General features: G+C 47.3%; 1 protein-coding gene across 2 annotated transcripts in view; it reads left to right on the plus strand.

Annotated features, from left to right (window-relative positions):
- zc3h3 (zinc finger CCCH-type containing 3) overlaps window positions 1-19,069 on the plus strand; it is a 178,964-nt gene extending 159,895 nt beyond the window's left edge. For both annotated transcript variants that reach the window (XM_078398392.1, XM_078398394.1), the window contains one exon: window positions 16,762-19,069. In XM_078398392.1, the coding sequence (XP_078254518.1) occupies window positions 16,762-16,793 (32 nt within the window). In that variant the 3' untranslated portion in view covers window positions 16,794-19,069. The remainder of the gene's footprint in view (window positions 1-16,761) is intronic.
- The last annotated feature ends 5,707 nt before the right edge of the window (window positions 19,070-24,776 follow it).

The following is a 24,776-nucleotide window of genomic DNA, read 5'->3' on the forward strand; positions in this document are numbered from 1 at the left end:
CAAAGTGAGCAGACACTTCTGTTTCCCAAATGCCCCTTTATTCAGGAGAAAATTGACAGTCACCCTTGCAGTAACTGGAGAGAGGGGGAGGGAGGGAGACAGGAGGGAGAGAGAGATGGAGAGTGGAGGGGGATAGATGGAGAGAGGGAGAGAAGGAGGGAGAGAGAGAGAGAGAGAGAGAGAGAGAGAGAGAGAGAGAGAGAGAGAGAGAGAGAGAGAGAGAGAGAGAGAGAGAGAGAGAGAGAGACAAAGAGAGAGAGAGAGAGAGAGAGATAATTATACACTCGGGTGGATCATTGGAGTTGTGAGTGATTCCTTCTGTAAACATTCTCCAGAGATATGCCACTTGGAGAGGTTATAAACAAGTGTTCTCTCAGCAGGCATCAGGCTGTTGAGTTCCCAGCACATGCCATTTTATTGTCATTTGGTCATAATCATAATGGAAAGAGTTCACTTTGAGCCTTTAACAGCATCACTGCGCACACTTAACGGCTGAACAGATTTGTTTGACATATCACTGAAGCATAGATAATAAGGTGGTGCAGGGGATAAAATAGACTTTCCTCGAATATTTGATAGCTTTTGGATGCTACCACGTGATGCCCATGTCAGACAGGGAAGCATTGTACTGCAAGGTTTATGATCAATGAATTATAATGTGTCCCAACAAAGTGTTTGTGTTAACCCCTTCCTCTCCAGGTGGCATGTTAAGCTTCAGTTCAGAGACACAGCATGGAAGCAGGCCCTTTGGCCCGCTAGTTATATAATACACACAAGGGACAATTATGGGGGCAGCACGGTGGCGCAGTGGTAGAGTTGCTGCCTCACAGCGCCAGAGACCCAGGTTCAATCCTGACTACGGGCGCTGTCTGTACGGCGTTTGCACGTTCTTTGTGTGACCGCGTGGGCTTTCTCCGGGTGCCCCGGTTTCCTCCCACATTCCAAAGACTTGCAGGTTTGGAGGTTAATTGGCTTCGGTAAATTCTCCCCTTTTAGTACCTTTGTCAGTTCTTACTTGGATTATCTGGTGCAGGGAACGGAGGGATATGGATCACGTGCAGGCAGAGGAGATTAGTTTAACATGGCATCATGTTTGGCATGGACATTGTGGGCCGAAGGGCCTGTTCCTGTGCTGTACTGTTCTATGTATCAACGTGTGTGTAATTGATATTGATATGATCTCACTGTCTCTTTGCCCCTTTTATTACCTCCCGGGATGGTGGGACTGTCGTATGTTGAAAGACTGGAGTGACTAGGCTTGTATACACTGGAATTTAGAAGGATGAGATGGGACCTTATTGAAACATATAGGATTATTAAGGGATTGGACACACTAGAGCCAGGAAACATGTCCCCCATGTTGGAGAAGTCCAGAACCAGGGGCCATAGTTTAAGAATAAGGGGTAGGCCATTTAGAACGGAGATGTGGAATAACTTTTTCACCCAGTGAGTTGAGAATCTGTGGAATTCTCTGCCTCAGAAGGCAGTGGAGGCCAATTCTCTGAATGCTTTCAAGAGAGAGCTAGATAGAGTTCTTAAAGATAGCGGAGTCAAGGGGTATGGGGAGAAGGCAGGAACAGGGTACTGATTGTGGATGATCAGCCATGATCACAATGAATGGCGGTGCTGGCGCAAAGGGCCGAATGGCCTCCTCCTGCACCGATTGTCTGGTGTCTATTGTAATTCCTCTTTAACACAACTGCAGTGGTTAAAGTTTCCTTTTATCAGCACTTTACAGTTCTTGCGTGCCTCATTTTGCAGCAAATCTTGCCTTCCTTTCTCAACAAGACTTTTTAGCATTCTGTAAAATATTGAGCACAGCAGTCTAAGGGAGATGAATTATCATCGTCACGGACCTAATCATTAGCCTCGTGTGCTTCAGCAAATGTGTCATTAACACTAATTCTGACCATTCATGTTTAGACTTTAGATCATGTCGTCAGCAGCAGTCAGTGTTTTAATAAACCTTCAAAGGTGTGTAAAATCATGAGGTGTGTAAAATAGAACGGGGAGACGCACAAAGTATTTTGCCCAAGGTGGGGGAATCGAGAACCAGAGGGCATAGGTTTAAGGTGAAGGGGAAAGGACTTATTTAGAATCTGAGGTGTAACTTTTTCACTCAAAGGGTGGTTGGTGTACGGAACGACTGTCAGAGGAACTAGTTGATGCAGGTACTGTCGGAAACTTGAAGAAGCTAGATGGATAGGACAGGTTCAGAGGGATATGAGCCAAACGCAGTGGAACTAGTGTAGTTGGGACATGTTGGTCGGTGTGGGCAAGTTGGACCAAAGGGCCTGTTTCCACACTGTAAGACTATAAGTGTGAAAATAAATAGGAAAATAGAATTTTTCACTTAAAAAATGTAGCTGCTCTTGGAAACAAATGAGGGAGAACTGTCAATTGAAAGGTAATACTGATCGAAATTCTGGCAGATTAGAATACATCAGAGGCTAGAGTCCTGCAGCACAGATACACAGTAAGGTGTTGGGTTGGGACCTTCTGAATCAGTCTGAAGAAGGGTCCTGACCCGAAACATCACCTATCCATGTTCTCCACAGATGCCGCCTGACCCGCTGAGTTACTCCAGCACTCTGTGAAACGTCACCTATCCATGTTCTCCACAGATGCTGCCAGACCCGCTGAGTTACTCCAGCACTCTGAAACGTCACCTATCCATGTTCTCCACAGATGCTGCCAGACCCGCTGAGTTACTCCAGCACTCTGTGAAACGTCACCTATCCATGTTCTCCACAGATGCTGCCTGACCCGCTGAGTTACTCCAGCACTCTGTGAAACGTCACCTATCCATGTTCTCCACAGATGCTGCCTGACCCGCTGAGTTACTCCAGCACTCTGTGAAACGTCACCTATCCATGTTCTCCACAGATGCTGCCTGACCCGCTGAGTTACTCCAGCACTCTGTGAAACGTCACCTATCCATGTTCTCCACAGATGCTGCCTGACCCGCTGAGTTACTCCAGCACTCTGTGTCACTTCTTTTTTATTTCAGTTTACATCTGCTGAAGATGCGGTGATGGATCTGCTGTTCATTCACCATGTGAATCTTTTCTATGTCCATTTGTACTACAGCTTTTTCCTTCTCCTTCTCTTGCTTCGTGTCTCTCTGTTTGCTTCCCGTCCTCCACCTCCCCAACCTCTGTATCTAGATGTGTTGAACCACAAATAGGAGCAAACCTAATCGCAAACTGCCAAAGACGAACCCATCATTCTAATCCATCCCCCTGAGATGGTTAGGCAAAGAGCCTGCTTATAGACACTGGCCACAAGGTCATAAGTCATTCTGCCCATCTAGTCCACTCTGCCATTCAATCATGGCTGATCTATCTCTCCCTCCTAACCCCATTCTCCTGCCTTCTCCCCACAACCCCTGACACCCGCACTAATCAAGAGTCTATCTATCTCTGGAATTCAATGCCACAGAAGGCAGTGGAGGCCAATTCACTGGATGTTTTCAAGAGAGAGTTACATTTAGCTGTTAGGGCTAACGGAATCAAGGCATATGGGGAGAAGGCAGGAACGGGGTACTGATTCTGGATGATCGGCCATGATCACGGTGAATGGCGGTGCTGGCTCGAAGGGCCGAATGGCCTACTCCTGCACCTATTTTCTATGTTTCTATGTCTATCTCTCACTCCTAACCCCATTCTCCTGCCTTCTCCCCATAGTCTCTGACACCCGTACTAATCAAGAATCTGTCTATCTTCACCTTAAATATATCCACTGACTTGGCCTCCACAGCCGTCTGTGGCAAAGAATTCCACAGATTCACCGCCCTCTGACTAAAGAAATTTCTCCTCATCTCCTTCTTAAAGGAACGTCCTTTAATTCTGCGGCTCCGACCTCTAGTCCTAGACTCTCCCACTAGTGGAAACATCCTCTCCACATCCGCTCTATCCAGGCCGCTCACTATTCTGTACGTTTCAACGAGGCTCTCCGCCCCCCATTCTTCTAAACTCCAGAGCATTCTACGCCATGGAGTATTTCATCTTAAAACCCAAATAATCGTGGGATTTTCCCCTTGAGTTGATCCATGTTCATAAGTCATAGGAGCAGAATTAGGCCATTCAGCCCATTGAGTCTACTTTCGATCATGGCTGATCTATCTTTCCCTTCCAACCCCATTCTCCTGCCTTCTCCCTATAACCTTAAACACCCTTGCTAATCAAGACCTTGGCAATCTCTGCTTTAAAAATACCCATTGACTTGGCGTGTCCAGCCGCCTGTGGCAATGAGTTGCACAGATTTCCAGTTCTTCATCAGGAACCATTTTTCATGGTTCGGACTGTGAGGGTGGGAATTGGTCTAATTTCCGTTTTTTTTAATTTCATTTGCTTCGACCTCCTCTCCCTTTACGATGACCGAAAGCAGACTGTGTCCATGCAGTGTTTGACCTTGCCTGCTGTGTGAGGCAGCACACACATTGCAGCTTGTCTCCACTAACGAGCCCACAACTTGAAAAGGTCATTTACCTCAACATCTCTCACAGTGAAAATATCAGAAGCCAACATGAAGGATGGGTATAAAACCATGACCTCCTGGTTCAAGAACAGCTTCATCCCAACCACCATCAGGCTCTTGAACAATGTACAACACTGGACTGTATACACTGGAATTTAGAGGGATGAGAGGGGATCTTATTGAAACATATAAGATTATTAAGGGGTTGGACACGTTAGAGGCAGGAAACATGTTCCCAATGTTGGGAGAGTCCAGAACCAGGGGCCACAGTTTAAGAATAAGGGGTAGGCCGGAGATGAGGGAAAGCTTTTTCACCCAGAGAGTTGTGAATCTGGAATTCTCTGCCTCAGAAGGCAGTGGAGGCCAATTCTCTGGATGCTTTCAAGAGAGAGTTAGATGGAGCTCTTAATGATAGCGGAGTCAAGGAATATGGGGAGAAGGCAAGAACGGGATACTGAGTGTGGATGATCAGCCATGATCACAGTGAATAGCGGTGCTGGCTCAAAGGGCCGAATGGCCTACTCCTGCACCTATTGTCTATTATCTACTAACCTCAACTATGAACTATTATGGAATGTCTTTTGGTTCACTAAAGACTGTTTTTTTCATTAGTATTGTGAGTTGTTAATTTTTTTAATTATTATGTAGTATCTGTGTATTGTGTTTACAAACCTGCAAGTAAGAATCTCATTGTTTTATTGCTGGAAGATATATCAGCTAAACATTCTTGACTCTTGATTCTTGGGTTACATGCAGGTGGTTAGTTCAGTTTATTAGTGTCATGTGTACTGAGGTGAAGTGAAAAGCTGTTAGTGTGCTATCCAGTCAAAGAAAAGACTACTTGATTACAATCAAGACGTCGGCAGTGCACGGATAAAGGGTAAAGGCACACCATTTAGTGCAAAGATGTAACATTGAAGGTCGATTAGAGGTAGTTCAAAGGTTTTCATTGAGGTAGGTGGGAGGTCAGGATAGCACTCCAGCTGATGAGAGGATAACTGCTGTGCAGTTGCCTGATAACAGCTGTCAAGAAACTGTCCCTGAACCTGGAGGCACGTGTTTTCAAACGTCTGTACCTCTTGCCTGATGGGAGAGGGGAGGAGGGAGTGGCCAGGGTGCGACTCGTCCTTGATTCTGCTGCTGGCCTTGCCGAAGTAGCTTGAGGTATAAAGGAGTCAATGGAAGGAGGTTGGTTTGTATAGTGGTCTGGGCTACGTCCACAACTCTGTGTAATTTCTTGTGGTCTTGGATGGAGCTGTAACGGGGCAGCATGGGCATTGTGGGCAGAAGGGCCTGATTCCATGTCTTTATACATTTGTTCATCATCTCAGCCTATTGAACCATTCAACCTGGATGTTCCAAGATTCATCTCCTGTTGTGCACTGTAACTGAAGGGCCATCACCTTTGCTAGGGTCAGGCAGCAACTGTGCAGGGAATAGAAAAGCAACTCTTCAGGTTGAGACCCTTCTTTAAACGCAAGGCCTCATAGCTGCATGTGACAGGAGCAGAATTAGACCATTGCCCCATCAAGCCTCCTCCACCGTTCAATCATGGCCGATCTAGAAGTGTGAAAACGCACACCTCCAGATTCAAGGACAGTTTCTTCCCAGCTGTTATCAGGCAACTGAACCATCCCACCACAACCAGAGAGCAGTGCTGAACTACTATCTGCCTCATTGGTGACCCTCGGACTATCCTTGATCGGACTTTGCTGGCTTTACCTTGTTGCACTAAATGTTATTCCCTTACATATCGATACACTGTAAATGGCTCGATTGTAATCATGTATTGTCTTTCTGCTGACTGGTTAGCACACAACAAAAGCTTTTCACTGTACCTCGGTACACGGGACCATAAACTGAACTGAACTGATCTACCTTCACCTCTCAACCCCATTCTCCTGCCTTCTCCCCATAACCCCGGACAACTGTACTAATCAAGAGTCTATCTATCTCTGTCTTAAAAAATATCCATTGACTTGGCCTCCACAGCCGTCTGTGACGATTAATCCCTCTCTGAGGTTTAGAATACCAGAGATCTCTGAAATTCCACCAGGTCTCAGCAGGCTGGATGCTGGATATATGTTTCCCTTTGCTGAGGTCATAGAAAAGTAGAGGCCAAAAGCATGGAAACAGGCCCTTCAGCTGACGTTGACCAAAATGACCCATCTGCACTAGTCTCACCTGCCACATTTGGCCCATATCTCTATAAAATATGGCCCATATCCCTATAAATCCCTAGGGCGGTCACGGTGGCGCAGCGGTAGAGTTGCTGCCTTACAGCGAATGCAGCGCTGGAGACCCGGGTTCCATCCCGTCTACAGGCGCCGTCTGTACGGAGTTTGTATGTTCTCCCCGTGACCTGCGTGGGTTTTCCCCGAGATCTTCGGTTTCCTCCCACACTCCAAAGACGTGCAGGTTTGTAGGTTAATTGGCTTGGTAAATGTGTAAATTGTCCCTAGTGGGTGTAGGATAGTGTTAGTGTGCGGGGACTGCTGGTCGGCGTGGACCCGGTGGGCCGAAGGGCCTGTTTCCGCGCTGTATCTCTAAACTAAACTAAACTAAAACTTTCATATCCATATACCTGTCCAAGTTTTTTTTAAATGTTCTTATATTACCTGCGTCAACTACCTCCTCCGGCCGCTTGTTCTAGATACCCACCATCCCGTGTGGAAAAGGTTTCCCCTGGGCTGCCTATTAGATCATTCCCCTCTCACCTAAAACCAGGTGTGGAATCAGCAGACATAGGTGAAGAGGTAGTCTGAAATACAGAGACATTGATAGACTCTTCCTGCAACTGGTGGTGAATCTTTGACATTCTCTCTCCTGGTGGACTGTGTATTGTAGAGTTTAGTTTATTGTCACGTGTACTAAGGTAGAGTGAAAAGTTTTTTGTTGCTTGCAATGCAGTTAATGGGAAGCCAATACATGATTACAATCGAGTCGTCCACAATGTACAGACACTGGATAACAGGAATAACGTTTAGTGCAAGATAGAATCATGTGATAGGAACAGAATTAGGCCATTTGTCCCATTCAATCCGCCATTCAATCACGGCTGATTTATCTCTCCCTCAATCTGCCATTCTCCTGCCCTCTCCACATAACCCCTGACGCCCATACTAATCAAGAATCTATCTATCTCTGCCTTAAAATTATCCCTTGACGGCCTCCACAGCCTTCTATGGCAAAGAATTCCACAGATTCACCGCCCTCTGACGTAAGATGTTCCTCCTCTTCTCCTTCCTAAAAGAACGTCCTTCAATTCTGAGGCTGTGGCCTCTAGTCCTAGACTCCCCCACTAGTGGAAACATCCTCTCCACATCCACTCTATCCAGGCCTTTCTCTATTTGGTAAATTTCAATGAGGTCCCCCCTCATTCTTCTAAACTCCAGCGAGTACAGGCCCACTCATCAGTCAAACGCTCATATGTTAACCTTCTCATTCCTGGGATCATTGATGTAAACCTCCTCTGGACCCTCTCCAGAGCCAGCACATCCTTCTTCAGATACGGTGCCCAAAATTGCTCACAATACTCCAAATGCGGCCTGACCAGCGCCTTGTACAGCCTCAGCATCACACACACCCCTGTGACCAGCGCCTTGTACAGCCCCAGCATCACACACACCCCTGTGACCAGCGCCTTATAGAGCCCCAGCATCTCACACACCCCTGTGACCAGCGCCTTGTACAGCCCCAGCATCACACACCCCCCTGTGACCAGCGCCTTGGACAGCCCCAGCATCACACACACCCCTGTGACCAGCACCTTATAGAGCCCCAGCATCTCACACACACCCCTGTGACCAGCACCGTGTACAGCCCCAGCATCACACACACCCCTGTGACCAGCACCTTATAGAGCCCCAGCATCACACACACCCCTGTGACCAGCACCTTGTACAGCCCCAGCATCACACACACCCCTGTGACCAGCGCCTTATACAGCCCCAGCATCACACACACCCCTGTGACCAGCGCCTTGTACAGCCCCAGCATTACACACACCCCTGTGACCAGCGCCTTATACAGCCTCAGCATTACACACCTGGCGGACTAAAGTCCGACTAAAAATAGTCCGAAGTTCTCTGATGAGGTAGATGGGAGGTCAGGACCACTCTCCAGTTGGTGGTTGGATGGTTCAGTTATTGAGTTAATTCAGAGATCAATACATGTGTGGATGTACAGGGAATGAGAGTGTGTGGGGATAGTGCCGGTGAAGTGCATTGACACACTGTAGATCAGGTGCCACCATGGACCAGGCTCCACACCAGCTGGCCTCAAGCTACTCCTGTTCCCTGCGTTCTCCCAGTTAGAGCAGGAATGGCAGCTCTGGGACTAAGCAGCAGCTCCCTCTGCTGAAGACAGGGCTGAGGGCTGCCGCCACAACCTCCACTCACCCATAACGAGTGAGGGAGGATCATGTTCTGGGTGGCAAATGTTGCCTGTGGAAATTAGCCCCATTAAGGCACTTGCATCCCTGGAAGATTCAGCACCCTGAACCACCGTCCACCTCATTGAAGACCCTCGAGCTATCTTTGATTGGACTTTACTGGCTTTATCTTGCACTAAACGTCATTCACGTTATTCCCTTTACCCTGTATCTGTACCCTGTGGTCGGATTGATTGTAATCACATAGTCTTTTTACTGGTAGACACAAAATGCTGGAGCAACTCAGAGGGTCAGGCAGCATCTCAGGAGAGAAGGAATGGGTGAGACTATAGTCTGAAGAAAGGTCTCGACCCGAAACGTCCCCATTTCATCTCTCCAGAGATGCTGCCTGGCCCGCTGAGTTACTCCAGCATTTTGTGTCAACCTTCGATTTTAACCAGCATCTGCAGTTTTTTTCCTACTAGTCTTTTTACTGACTGGTCAGCACGCAACAAAAGTTTTTCACTGTACCTCGGTACACGTGACAATAAACTAAACTCAACTTTACAGTGGGGGTGAAATGTTGGCAGTGGTGAGGCCTGATATGTGTAATCTTTCAAATTCATTGATTAAAATAGTTGGATTGGATCTTTGGATCAGAGCTTGACTAAGTTGTTTGCACTGTTTCATCAGCGTTAGAAGGTTATGGGTTCAAATCTAAAAATGGATCAGCCCATGTTCCAGGTTAGCCCTCAGCTGCAGAGAGAAGTATCATCTTTCAACAAATCACTAAACCCAGGCCCCATCAGTTTGTGTATTAGTTTAGTTTAGAGATACGTTATGGAAACAGGCCCTTCGGCCCACCGAGTCCACGCCAACCAGTGAACACCCATAATAGACACAAAAAGCTGGAGTAACTCAGCGGGACAGACAACATCACTGGAGAGAAGGAATGGGTGATGTTTTTGGTCGAGACCTTTCTTCAGACACTTAAACCAGCATCTGCTTCCTACACACAGCGATCAGACACACATAGTTCTTGGTTCTTGGTCCTCCAAAATATTCCAAATGGAATTTAAACTGGAGTTCTATCCTACACACGAGGGACAATTTACAGAGGCCAATTAACCTACAAACCTGCACATCAGGATGTGGGAGGCAATCAGAAAACCCACGCGGTCACTTAACATCCACGGGGAGAACGTGCAAACTACACGCCAACAGCACCTGTAGTCAGGATTGAACCCGGATCTCTGGTGCTGTTAGGCAGCGACGCTACCACTGTGCCACCGTGCCGCACAATGTGTATGTAGTCCTGGGTTTCAGGTGAAGAACTGATAAAAGTATTTGATAAACTCTTCATTACACTCTTCTGAGGGAACCTAAAAGAAAAGAAAGTTGAATTTAGTTTAATCTGAATTTGGAGGGATTTTGTTTTCCACAATACCTTGAAACTCACTGGGCCCCATTCATGTATTGTTAGTTAATCAGTTGAGCTTATTGTCACGTGTACCGAGGTACAGTGAAAAGCTTTTTTAGTGCGTGCCTTCCAGTCAGCGAAAGACAATGCATGATTCCAATCGAGCTGCCCACAGATACAGGATAAAGGGAATAACATTTAGGTCAAAAGGTCATAAGTGATGGGAGTAGAATTAGGCCATTCAGCCCATCACGTCTACTCCGCTGAAGATGGACACAAAATTCTGGAGTAATTCAGCAGGACAGGCAACATCTCTGGAGAGAAGCAATGGGTGATGTTTCGGGTCGAGACCCTTCTTCATTCAATCATGACTGATCTATCTCTCCCTCCTAACCCCATTCTCCTGCCTTCTCCTCATAACCTCTGACACCCGATAAAGTCCAATAAAAGATAGTCCAAGGGTCTCCAAATAGGCAGATGGTAGATCAGGACTGATCTAAAGGAGTGCTTTCCATATCGCAAGCACCAATGATATTGATTCCTTATTTCAACTATATACGTGTCCCAGTAGGGAGCTTGTGTGGCTGTGCAGAGGAGAGGGGGAAGCCGGAAACAAGAAATTGCAGATGCTGATTTACAAAATAAACACAGAGTGCTGGAGTAACTCAGCGGGTCAGGCAGCATCTCTGGAGAACTGGGACAGGTGGGACTAGTGTAGATGGGGCATGTTGGTCGGCGTTGGGCTGAAGGGCCTGTTTCCGTGCTGTGTGGCTGAGGGGGACGTGGTGTGATGGGAGAAGGTTAATGAAGCATTAGCGCCTGTCCACAAGCCCAGCGCTGAGTGTGAGGCTCGGTCCCAGCACAATCTGAAACCTCAGGGCCGTTAAAAATGTGCAAAAGGCAGCAGTTTTTAAAGGGGGCCTTAATTACAGTAGCAGTTCATTCGCAAAGCTGGACACAAACAGCCTCATAAAATGACTGCTGCTTTAATGCCACCGTTATTACAGCTGAGTAATTGATCGTACCTTGTGCACATTAAGAAATTGTCTTGGTGCTGACTACTGCTTCCATTGGAAATAAATCAATTTGCTGCATAACTCTGGTCCTCATCCTCCCACTCCAGTCATACTCATCAGGAAATCTTCTTTCCTGAGAAGATATACTGGCAGTGTGTACAGTGAAAATATTAGAACTATGGGTCGGACAAAAATCCCAGTGGTTTATCTCCCTGTTATTTGCTTTATTGATCCTGGGGACGTGCCTGAGTTGGACATTCACTGCCTCCGTGATTGCCCAGAGAACGTGGGCATCATCTCGTCTCTGCCGGTTTAAACACCTCATTAACTTGCCAACTCGCTGCTAATAACATCTTTATGAGACGTCCAGATTGCTTTTGGGACAGGTGTACTGAACACTGTAAAACGTTAGTACAAGATTCCAGGGGGAGGGTGGACAGCCTGTCCATTCCCTCCACAGATGCTGCCTGGCTCACTGAATTCCTCCAGCACTTTGTGTTTTGTTCCAGATTCTAGCATCTGCAGTTTCCTGTGTGCCCATAATAGTGAGTTTAGTTTGATGCATCCTTTGATGGTCAGTTTTATGTCTGATTAGTTTCACTCGACAAGGGATTTGTATAACATAAAGTCGCCTTTGCAAGTCCTGGATTGTTGCCTTCAAATGTGGGGACATTGTTCTAAACACTGACAACGTGTCATTTTAAACCCAGGCTTTATTTTAAATCCGCAGTAATTCTCATGTTCTATGGTCTTATTCACCTGTGAAAGCTGTCAAGATTTGTTTAGAGTGACTCCATCTATAAACAGATTCATCAAAGTAGACTTTTAACTTTGTGAGGACACAGTGGCGCAGCGGGTAGTGCTGCTGCCTCACAGCACCAGAGACCCGGGTTTGACCCTGACCTCGGGTGCTGTCTGTGTGGAGTTTGCACGCTCTCCCTGAGACCGCGCGGGTTTTCTCCGGGTGCTCCAGTTTCCCTCTGCATCCCAAAGACGTGCGGGTTTGTGGGTTAATCGGCCCCTCTGTAAATTGCCCCGTGTGTAAGGAGTGGATGAGAAAGAGGGATAACATGGAACTAGTGTGAACGAGCGATCGCTGGTCGGCGTGGACTTGGCGGGCCAAAGCGTTTGTTTCCACGGTGTGTCTCTGAACTAAATTAAACTAAACTTTGCAATTTGTGACACCTTAAAAATATCTTGGCAGTGACTGAGGAAATCAGTAATACCAGTGTTGAAAAGGTTCAAATGTTCAGACTAGCCTTAGCAGTGCTGCGGAAATGAGTAGATGTGAACTGTAAGGGGCAGAAATGTCTGGGAGTAGCTCAACTGGGGAGATCTCGAAAGAACCACCAACGACCGAGTGAGGTGGAGGACATTTGTCAATGGCCTGTGCTCCCTAGAGGAGCCACGGGCTTAAGAGGAGGAAGAGGAACTGTAAGGGGCACACGTCCTTCCACCAACATATCAAGGACACAGAACATAGAACAGCATAAGAACAGGCCCTTGCCCCACAATGACCATGACAATCATGATGCTACTTTCAAGAAAAGACACGAGTGGATTCCTTGAACGTGGCATCACAGGTAGACAGAACTTGTTCCTCTGAGTTATTCCAGCACTGTGTGTCTATCACAGGTAGACAGAGCCTGTCCCGCTGAGTTACTCCAGCACTGTGTGTCTATCACAGGTAGACAGAGCCTGTCCCTCTGAGTTACTCCAGCACTGTGTGTCTATCACAGGTAGACAGAGCCTGTCCCGCTGAGTTACTCCAGCACTGTGTGTCTATCACAGGTAGACAGAGCCTGTCCCTCTGAGTTACTCCAGCATTTTGTGTCTATCACAGGTAGACTGACCGGTTGGTCAAGAGTGGCGCACATAGGCCAGCACGGTGGAGCAGCGGTAGAGCTGCTGCCTTACAGTGCCAGCGATCCGGTTTCGATCCTGACTACGGTCGCTGTCGGTACGGAGTTTGTTAGTTCTCCCCCTGATCTGCGGCTGTTTTCTCCGGGTGCTCCGGTTTCCTCCTACATTCCAAAGACGTACAGGTTTGTAGGTTAATTGGCCTCTGTAAAATTGTCCCTGGTGTGTCGGATGGAACTAATGTATGGGCGATCGCTGGTCGGCGTGGACTCTGGGCTGAAGGGCCTGTTTCCACGCTGTTTCTCTAAAACTAAACTCAAACTGAGAAAGATTTTGGCACCTTGGCCTTTATCTGTTAGAGTATTGAGTATAGAAGTTAGGAGGTCATGTTACAGTTGAACAAGACAATAGTGAGGCTACATTTGGAGAAGTGTTCAGGTTTGGTCACCTTGTTATCGGAAAGATGTTGTTAAGCTGTAAAGGGTGCTGGAAAGATTTATGAGGATGTTGCCAGGACTCGAGAGCTAGAGAGAGGTTGAGCAGGCTGGGACTGTGTTCCTTGGAGTGCTGGAGGAATAGGTGTGATCTTGTTTAGGTGTATAAGATCATGAGAGGAATAGATAGAGTGAATGCAGTCTTTTTCCCAGAGATGGGGAATCAAGTACCAGAGGACATGGGTTTAAGGTAAGGAGGGAAAGATTTAATAGGAACCTGTGGGGCACCATTTCACACAGAGGGTGGTGGGTGTATGGAACAAGCTGCCAGAGGAGGTAGTTGAGGCAGGGACTATCACAACGTTTAAGAAACAGTTGGACAGGTACATGGATAGGACAGGTTTGGAGGGATATGGACCAAGCGCAGGCAGGTGGGACTAGTGTAGGTGGGACATGTTGGCCGGGGTGGGCAAGTTGGGCTGAAGGGCCTGTTTCCACACTGTATCACTCTGTGACTACATTCAGTCCAAAGAAGGGACTCGACCTGAAACATCGCCTATCCATTCCCTCCGCAGATGCTGACTGACCCGCTGTTATTCCAGAATTTAGTGTTGTGCGCAATTTATTAGGCAGGCAGGCATGGAAGGATGCGCTCCCCATACAAGCAAATGGCATTAATGAAGATAGGCTGAAAGTTTGGCATGGGTGTAATGGCCGAAAGGCCCCTTTCTGTGCTGTGTGATTCTGCCTCTCTCTCCTTGACCTAAGATAGTAAGTGGATCCTTAAAAGTTTGTGTTTAGTTTAGTTTAGAGATACAACGTGGAAACAGGCCCCTTCGGCCCACTGAGTCCGCGCCGACCAGCGATCCCCACACACTAACACTATCCTACCCCCACCAGGGACAAATTACAATTTTACACAAGCCAATTAACCTACAAACCTGCACGTCTTTGGAGTGTGGGAGGAAACCGGAGCACCCGGAGAAAACCCACGCAGGTCACGGGGAGAACGTACAAACTCTGTACAGACAGCACCCGTAGTCGGGATGGAGCCCGGGTCTCCGGCGCTGTGAGGCGGCAACTCTACCGCTGCGCCACCGTGATGCCCACACTGAGCGGAATGTGGTCTCCATCAGCTGGAGGTGGCAAATGTTCCACTCATTATCACTAGACCCGAGGATAAACCCAGTTCCACCAATCCAGTCAGCAGCAGATTTGTGGTGAAGAACTTTTGATAGACGATATCCAGGAAAAAATTATAGTCATTTGGAAAAGTAGGTGTAGATAAATGAAAGTCAGCATAAATGCAAAAGGCACATCATGTTTAACTAATTCGATTGAGCTTGTAAGTAATGGACAGGGTTGATTAGGTTAATGCAGTCAGTATTGTCTATATGGACGTCCATGAGGAGCGACACAGTTGGGAGATGTGTTAGCAAAATTAAAGCTGATGGGATTAAGAGGATAGCCACCGTACCAAACAAAATTGGCCAGGGACAGAAAACAAATACTTTGAGGATTTGTTTTTCTGATGAGAGACAAGTACAATGGCGTTCTCCAAGGGTGGGTGTCCAGACCACTTCTCTTGCAATGTGCGTTCCATAATCTGGCACTTGGTCACCGGTGCATAATACCGATGAAATATCAAGAGTCAAAAGTGTTTCATTGTCCTATACAATGGCACAGAGAAATTCTTAAAAACAATACAGAGTGCTGGAGTAACTCAGCGGGTCAGGCAGCATCTGTGGAGAACATGTTAGGTGACGTTTCACAGAGTGCTGGAGTAACTCAGCGGGTCAGGCAGCATCTGTGGAGAACATGGATAGGTGACGTTTCACAGAGTGTTGGAGTAACTCAGCGGGTCAGGCAGCATCTGTGGAGAACATGAATAGGTGATGTTTCACAGAGTGCTGGAGTCATATGGTCATTGGTGATAGGAGTAGAATTAGGCCATTCGGCCCATCAAGTCTACTCGGCCATTTAATCATGGATGATCTATCTCTCCCACCTAACCCCATTCTCCTGCCTTCTCCCCATAACCTCAGATGCCCGTACTAATCAAGAATCTATCTATCTCTGTCTTAAAATATCCACTGACGGCCTCCACGGTCTTCTGTGGCAAAAAATTCCACAGATTCACCACCCTCCGACGAAAGACATTTATCCTCATCTCCTTTCTAAAAGAACGTCCTTTAATTCTGAGGTGTGACCTCTGGTCCTAGACTCTGCCACTAGTGGAAACATCCTCCCCCCATCCACTCTATCCAAGAGAGTAACTCAGCGGGTCAGGCAGCATCTGTGGAGAACATGGATAGGTGACGTTTCACTGAGTGCTGGAGTAACTCAGCGGGTCAGGCAGCATCTGTGGGGAACATGGATAGGTGACGTTTTGGGTCGAGGCCCTTCTTCAGAATGCGGCACGTTGTGTCTCTTTTGTAGTTCTGCATCTGCAGTTCCTTGCTACTCTGTTTCAAAGCTGTAGATTGAATTTGACTTTTGCTGAGTATCAAGAGAACACTCATTCACTTGAAACACATTTGCCACAGAGACCATTGATGTGGAGATCATCGATCCATGTGAAAAGGAGGAATAGAAAAGAATAAGCAAAAAGCACTTGGAAATTAATTTGGATAGCTGGTTTCATTTGAAAATAAATTACCACTGTGCACAAATTTGGGCAGGTGGTACCTCTTGGTGGTTGAAGTGATATCATTCTTACCTGTTACACTTACCTGGTGATCACTGCACTCCCCAGACACGGCTATCCCACGGCACAGTGGGCATGCTCATGCCTGGCATGTCCACCTATGCGGCATACTCTATAAGGGAATGATTTCCTGCTAATTTATAAAGGGCGCACGGTGGAGTTGCTGCCTCACAGAATCAGAGACCCGGGTTCCATCCCGACTACGGGTGCTGTCTGTACGGAGCTTGCACGTTCTCCCCGTGACCTGCGTGGGTTTTCTCCGAGATCTTCAGTTTCCTCCCACACTCCGAAGACGTGCAGGTTTGTAGGTTAATTGGCTTGGTATAAATGTAAGAATTGTCCCGTGTGTGTAGGATAGTGTTAGTGTGCGAGGATCGCTGGTCGATGCGGACTTGATGGGCTGAAGGGCCTGTTGGGCACGGTGTCTAAACTAAACTTTCTCCTGCTGTCAGTAAATGTTCTTTCTTTTGCAGGGAAGCCAATTCAAATCAAGCCCAGGTTTTGACTGGCATCTCCACTCAACCCCTGAAGCAACCATGTGGACAGACAGCACCTTGAGATTGGAGACGAGTGTGGGATGGATGTGCTTGACACTGAGCGGTTCAGTACAGATGGCCAGCGAGCGGGATTTACACTTGCAGTTCTTGCACTTGTTTTGCACAGAAATGTTTTGTAAAGTTTTATTTTCTTTCTCTACTGGACCCTTTGTAACAAAGTCCCCAAAGAAAATCCTTCAGGATTGCCAACTCTATGGGAAAGGGAAGTGGTCGCGTGTGGAGCCAAAGCTGGTGTAAAGAGGCACTCGGCTCTCCGCTCCTGACATGCCTGCAAAGCTTATTGTTCCGTTTGCAACCAGTGAAATATCATTTATGAACTTGGGAACTGGCTGCAGTTTCATTCATTCTACAGTTTAGATTCTTACTATTTTGCGTGTTGTATCAGTGGCTTTATTGTGAGAGTTTTATTTTGCTTGTGCCGGCCCTGGGCAGTGAGATCAGAGTTTCATATCAAGGCTGTGCTGTCACTTGGAGAGACTTGGTTTCAGAATGGATGCTCAGTTAAAAAACTCTTCTCTTCCCCCATTGCATACATCCCATTACCTTGATGGACGCTGACTCGCCAAAAACAAGGTGCAATCCGACACCACTCCTGCCTCTTCTGTGAACAAGGGGATTAGGTTGGAGCTACCAACTACCTTCCCCAAAACTATCTGGATGCATTGTTTCATCTGTTTGTTGAGTTTTTTAATTATAGTAATGGTGCTATTTAATAAAGAGTGCAATTTTGTTTAAGAGATTACACTATCCATAAAAGTTATTAACTTATTTTCACCGGAATCTGCATTTAGTGCGAGAGTTAATGGCTGCGTTACAATGCCGACACATCCAGTGCTTGCCAGGATACAGACCAGCAATCAGATCTGGAGAAGGGTCTTGACCCGAAACGTCACCCATTCCTCCTCTCCACAGATGCTGCCTGACCCGCTGAGTTACTCCAGCACTCTGTGAAACGTCACCTATCCATGTTCTCCACAGATGCTGCCTGGCCCGCTGAGTTACTCCAGCACTCTGTGAAACGTCACCTATCCATGTTCTCCACAGATGCTGCCTGGCCCGCTGAGTTACTCCAGCACTCTGTGAAACGTCACCTATCCATGTTCCCCACAGATGCTGCCTGACCCGCTGAGTTACTCCAGCACTCTGTGAAACGTCACCTATCCATGTTCCCCACAGATGCTGCCTGACCCGCTGAGTTACTCCAGCACTTTGTGAAACGTCACCTATCCATGTTCTCCACAGATGCTGCCTGACCCGCTGAGTTACTCCAGCATTTTGTGTCTATCTTTGGTGTAAATCAGCGTCTGCAGTTCCTTCCTACACCAACAGAACTGAGGTCTAGTTTGCTGGGGTGAAGCTGTAACGTGAAGGATCAGTGGGAAACTGAAGTTGCTCAGGCAGTCCGAGCGAGGCATCTTCTCGCTGCGTAGACCGGGTTCATTGTCACCCCACTGCCCAACACGGGTGGCACACATCAGCCCGCACGCACGGAGGAAAAACAGAATAACAGAGCAAGGAGAAATTCACAGAGAAACAAAAGTTGTTCTTTAGAGTTTTCTTTGGTTTACAGATACAATGTGGAAGCAGGACCTTTGGCCCAGCGCGTTCACATTGATCATCAATCCCCGTATACTAGCACTATCCTACATACACACACACGGGACAATTAATACCAAGCCAATTAACCTACAAACCTGTACGTCTCTGGAGTGTGGGAGGAAACATCAGAGAAAACCCACGCTGGTCCCAAGGAGAACGTACAAACTCTGTATAGACAGCACCCGTAGTCAAGAGTCGAACCCGGGTCACTGTCGCTGTGAGGCAGCAACTCTACTGCTGCACCACACGGGTCCTATTTTTTAACGGTGTGCTCATCACACGTGATTGGCCTAAGTGTTAGGATAGAAATGGCCAATTTTAACCATTAAGAGAAATATACACATTTATATTTTTATTCTGTGGAGCACAATGTGTTGGAGTAACTCAGCGGGTCAGGCAGCATCTGTGGAGAACATGGATAGGTGGTGTTTCGTGTCGGGTCCCTTCTTTCTGAAGAAGGCAGCTTCTCTCACCTATCCACGTTCTCCACAGATGCTGCCTGACCCGCTGAGTTACTCCAGCACTCTGTGTTCTACACAAGATTCCAGCATCTGCAGTTCCTTGTATCTCTGTATTTGTTTTCTTGCAGTCCTCCTGGACTGCCCGCTAAATATTCTGCAACTTAGAGACATTTGGTACCTTGATGGGGGTTCCTCCTTGTGCCCATTTGGCGGAGAACATGTACACTGTGGTGCCAATAAATAAAACTAAATGTCTGGGTCAGACCTTCGTTCTTCCACATGAATCTGTGGTGCGTCACGCACTTTGTGAATGTGTCACTGTTTCTGTCTGAGGTAGAACATGAGGCACCAACAGCTTCTCTGGAGAGCAGTTTTGATGGAAAAAATAGTTCAAAGTCAGGGAAGCTACGACACAATAAGCAAAATTTAAAATTATATGTCCCTCCCCTCCCCCTCTGTCACCCCCATCACCTTCCCTCTCCCCCAATCCCTCTCTCTTTCCCTCTCCCCCTACTCTCTCTCCCCCTGTCCCTCCCTCACCTCCTTCCCATCAACTAGACACCACGGAGGTGACAATCATAGAAACATAGACAATAGGTGGAGGAGCCCATTTGGCCCTTCGAGCCAGCACCGCAATTCATTGTGATCATGGCTGATCATCCACAATCAGTAACCTGTGCCTGCCTTCTCCCCATATCCCTTGATTCCGCTAGCCCCTAGAGCTCTATCTAACTCTCTTTTTAAATTCATCCAGTGAATTGACCTCCACTGCCTTCTGTGGCAGAGAATTCCACAAATTCACAACTCTGAGTGAAAAAGTTTCTTCTCACCTCAGTTTTAAATGGCCTCCCCTTTATTCTTAGACTGTGGCCCCTGGTTCTGGACTCCCCCAACATTGGGAACATTTTTCCTGCATCTAGCTTGTCTAGCTAGTCCTTTTATGATTTTATATGTCTCTATAAAATCCCCTCTCATCCTTCTAAACTCCAGTGAATACAAGCCTAGTCTTTTCAATCTTTCCTCATATGTCAGTCCCGCCATCCCTGGGATCAATCTCGTGAACCTACGCTGCATTGCCTCAATTACAAGGATGTCCTTCCTCAAATGACTGGTGTACAAGGACACTCCGATCTCGCTGCACCTCCCCCTTACCTAACCTACATCCATTGAGATAATAATCTGCCTCCTTGTTTCTGCCGCCAAAGTGGATAACCCTCACATTTATCTATATTATACTGCATCTGCCACGCATCTGCCCACTCACTCAACCTGTCCAGGTCACCCTGCAACCTCCTAACATCCTCTTCACAGTTTACACTGCCACCCAGCTTTGTGTCATCCGCAAACTTGCTAATGTTGCTTCTAATTCCTTCTTCCAAATCATTAATATATATGGTAAACAGTTGCAGCCCCAACACCGAGCCTTGCGGCACTCCACTCGCCACTGCCTGCCATTCTGAAAAGGACCCGTTTACTCCTACTCTTTGCTTCCTGTCTGCCAATCAATTTTCTATCCATGTCAACACCCTACCCCCAATACCATGTGCTCTAATTTTAGTCACCAATCTCCCATGCGGGACCTTATCAAAGGCTTTCTGAAAGTCTAGATACACTACATCCACTGGCTCCCCTTCATCCATTTTACTTGTCACATCCTCAAAAAGTTCTAGAAGATTAGTCAAGCATGATTTCCCTTTCATAAATCCATGCTGACTTGGACTTATCCTTTTACTGCTATCCAAATGCACCGTTATTACCTCTTTAATAATTGACTCCAGCATCTTCCCCACCACCGAAGTCAGGCTAACTGGTCTGTAATTCCCCGTTTTCTCTCTCGCTCCTTTCTTGAAAAGTGGGATAACATTAGCTATCCACAGGAACTGATCCTGAATCTATTGAACATTGGAAAATGATCACCAATGCGTCCACTATTTCTAGAGCCACCTCCCTGAGGACCCTGGGATGCATACCATCAGCCCAGTGGATTTATCATCCTTCAGTCCCATTAGTCTACCCAATACTATTTCTCGCCTAAGGAAAAATTCTTTCAGTTCCTCTACCCCCCTAGATCCTCTGTCCTCCAGTACATCTGGGAGATTGTGTCTTCCTTAGTGAAGACAGATCCGAAGTACCTGTTCAACTCTTCTGCCATTTCCTTGTTACCCATAATAATTTCACCCGTGTCTACCTTCAAGGGACCCACATTTGACTTTGCTACTCTTTTTCTCTGAACATATCTAAAGAAGCTTTTACTGTCCTTTATATTCTTGGCCAGCTTCCCCTCGTACTTCATCTTTTCAGCCCCTATTGCCCGTTTTGTTTCCTTCTGTTCTATGAAAGTTTCCCAATCCTCTGGCTTCCGGCTACTCTTTGCTGTGTTATACATCTTTTCTTTTAGTTTTATTCCATCCCTAACTTCCCTTGTCAGCCACTGTTGCCTCCTACTCCCCTTAGAATCTTTCTTCCTCTTTGGAATGAAATGATCCTGCGTCTTCCAGATTATGCCCAGAAATTCCTGCCATTGCTGTTCCACCGTCATTCCTGCTAGGATCCCTTTCCAGTCGACCTTGGCCAGCTCCTCTCTCATGCCTTCATAGTCCTCTTTGTTTAACTGCAACACTGACACTTCCAATTTAACCTTCTCCTTCTCAAATTGCAGATTAAAACTAATCATATTATGATCACTACCTCCAAGCGGTTCTTTTACCTTGAGTTCCCTTATTAAATCTGGTTCATTGGATAACACTAAATCCAGAGTTGCCTTCTCTCTGGTAGGCTCCATTACAAGCTGCTCTAAGAATCCATCTCAGAGGCATTCTACAAACTCTCTTTCTTGGGGTCCAGAACCAACCTGATTTTCCCAGTCTACCTGCATATTGAAATCGCCCATCACCACAGTGGCATTACCTTTGTTACATGCCAGTTTTAACTACTGCTGCAACATACACCCTATATCCGGGCTACTGTTTGGGGGCCTGTAGATAACTTCCATTAGTGTCTTCTTACCTTTACAATTCCTCTACTCGATCCAGAGATTCTACGTCGTCTGTCCCTATGTCACGCCTCACAAAGGATTGAATTTCATCCCTCACCAACAGAGCTACCCCACCTCCTCTGCCCACCTGCCTGTCCTTTCTATAGGGGCCGTGTCGAGGGAAGTGCCCTGTGAGAAAAGTGGGAGTCTTTGGCTGCGAGTCTTCGGCGAGGAGGCTGAGGGAGGATGCTGGAGAGGGTGAGATGCAAGAAGGAATTGTTAAGCAAGCTGATTCAGTGTGATGCTTGCAGGATGTGGGAGGTCAGGGACACTGCTGGTGCCTCTGGCTGCTACAAGTGTGAGAAGTATATCCAGGGTCATCTCCTGAAGGACTGTGTTGGGGAACTGGAGAAGCAAGTGAATGACCTCAGGTTCGTCCGAGATACTGAGTTGTTCCTGGACAAGTCCTACAGTGAGATTCGGTGAGAAAGGGAAGGAAACATGGTAATAACATGGTGCAAAGGTCCCCGGGTGTTGTGCCTCTGGTTCACCCACTTGGAAGCTGTCGGAGAAGACGTTGCCACACTGGGCAGATGCGCAGCAGATGCAGTATAATGTAGATAAATGTGAGGTTATCCACTTTGGCGGCAAAAACAAGGAGGCAGATTATTATCTCAATGGTGTCAGATTAGGTAAAGGGGAAGTGCAACGAGACCTGGGTGTCCTTGTACACCAGTGACTGAAAGTAAGCGTGCAGGTACAGCAGGCAGTGAAGAAAGCTAATGGCATGTTGGCCTTCATAATGAGAGGATTTGAGTATAGGAGTAAAGAGGTCCTTCTGCAGTTGTACAGGGCCCTGGTGAGACCATCGAGCCTCGCGATTCGGGGCGGTCGAAACTGCTACGGCTGGAGCTCCCGAAAGCCCGTCGCCAGCCAGGGACCTGCGAGCTCCCGATGTTGCGGTCTGCTGGGCCCACGGCCGAAGCCTCCGAGATGGTAAGTCCAGGCCCTGCGACCGGAGTCTTCAAGGTCGATCCCAGCTGGAGGCCGCCGACTCCACAGTGTTAGGCCGTAGCGCGAACGGCGATACGACACGATAAAGGTCGCATCTCCGTTGAGGAGATTTAGAAAAAAGGTTTCCCCCACCCCACCACCCCCCACATATAGAGCTAAAAATAAATCAAAACATACATTTAAACGGTAACAATAGACAAAGACAGACCTATGTTGTCTATGTTTCTATGTTCTATGAAACATTGTCTACGTTTCTATGGTACTAGTTCCCTCCCCTTACTCCCCATTTACTGGTGCCCTCCCCTAATTCCCCATTTACTGGTGCCCTCCCCTAATTCCCCATTTACTGGTGCCCTCCCCTAATTCCCCATTTACTGGTGCCCTCCCCTAATTCCCCATTTACGTGCCCTACAGGTTTAAAGCTGGGCTAAGATATTAAAATTCACATGCAGACTGGGAAATTTGTAACGGCACTGTGGCACATCAGTAGAGTTGCTGCTTAGCAGCGCCAGAGATTAGTGCGGGTGTCAGGGGGTTATAGGGAGATGGGAAGAGAATTGGGATAGGAGGGAGAGATAGATCAGCCGTGATAGAATGGTGGAGTAGACTTGATGGGCTGAACGGCCTCATTCTACTCCTATCAGAGAGAGTTAGATTTAGCTCTTAGAGCTAATGGATTTAAGGGATATGGGGTACTAATTTTAGATGATCAGCCATGACCATATTGAATGGCGGTGCTGGCTCAAAGGGCCGAATGGCCTCCTCCTGCACCTATTTTCTATGTTTCTATGATTCAGTTGCCTGATAACAGCTGGGAAGAAACTGCCCCTGAATCTGGAGGTGTGCGTTTTCACATTTCTGTACCTTTTGCCCGATGAGAGAGGAGGGAGTGACCGGGGTGAGACTGGTCCTTGATTATGCTGCTGGCCTTGCCAAGGCAGCGTGAGGTGTAGATGGAGTCAGTGGAAGGGAGGTTGGTTTGTGTGTTGGTCTGGGCTGCTGGCCTTGCCGCGGCAGCGTGAGGTGTAGATGGAGTCCTGTCGCTGGACAGGCTTGGTAGCATCTTCACTAGCTGAGGGCTGAGGCTTCAGCCTGGGTTTGTGGTCAGAGATGATTAATGTTGACCATCAACCTACCTGTTGCAGATGCACCTGTGTATGCGGGCGTTGATAGCGTCAGGCGGCACAGCGGTAGAGTTTAGTTTAGTTTCGAGATACAGCACTGAAACAAGCCCTTTGGCCCACCGAGGGCCGGTTTCCGCGCTGTCTCATAACATTGATATTTTTGTTATTTCATAACGAGAGGAGTTGAGTCTCGGAGTAAAGAGGTCCTTCTGCAGTTGTTCAGGGCCCTGGTGAGACCATATCTGGAGTACTATGTGCAGTATTGGTCTCCTAATTTGAGGAAGGACATCCTTGCTATTGAGGCAGTGCAGCGTAGGTTCACGAGGTTAATCCCCGGGATGGTGGGACTGTCATATGAGGAAAGATTGGAAAGACTGGGCTTGTATTCACTGGAATTTAGAAGGATGAAAGGAGATCTTATAGAGACGTATAAAATTATAAAATGACTGGACAAGCTAAATGCAGGAAAAATGTTCCCAGTGTTGGGGGAGTCCAGAGCCAGGGGCCACACAGTCTAAGAATAAAGGGGAGGCCGTTTAAAACTGAGGTGAGAAGGAACTTTATCACCCAGAGAGTTGTGACTTTGTGGGATTCTCTGCCACAGAGGGCAGTGGAGGCCAATTCACTGGATGGATTTAAGAGAGAGTTAGATAGAGCTCTAGGGGCTAGTGGAATCAAGGGATATGGGGAGAAGGCAGGCACGGGTTTTACTGATTGTGGATGATCAGCCATGATCGCAAAGAATGCCGGTGCTGGCTT

Source organism: Rhinoraja longicauda, chromosome 4, assembly GCF_053455715.1.
Source record: "Rhinoraja longicauda isolate Sanriku21f chromosome 4, sRhiLon1.1, whole genome shotgun sequence".
NCBI lineage: Eukaryota > Metazoa > Chordata > Chondrichthyes > Rajiformes > Arhynchobatidae > Rhinoraja > Rhinoraja longicauda.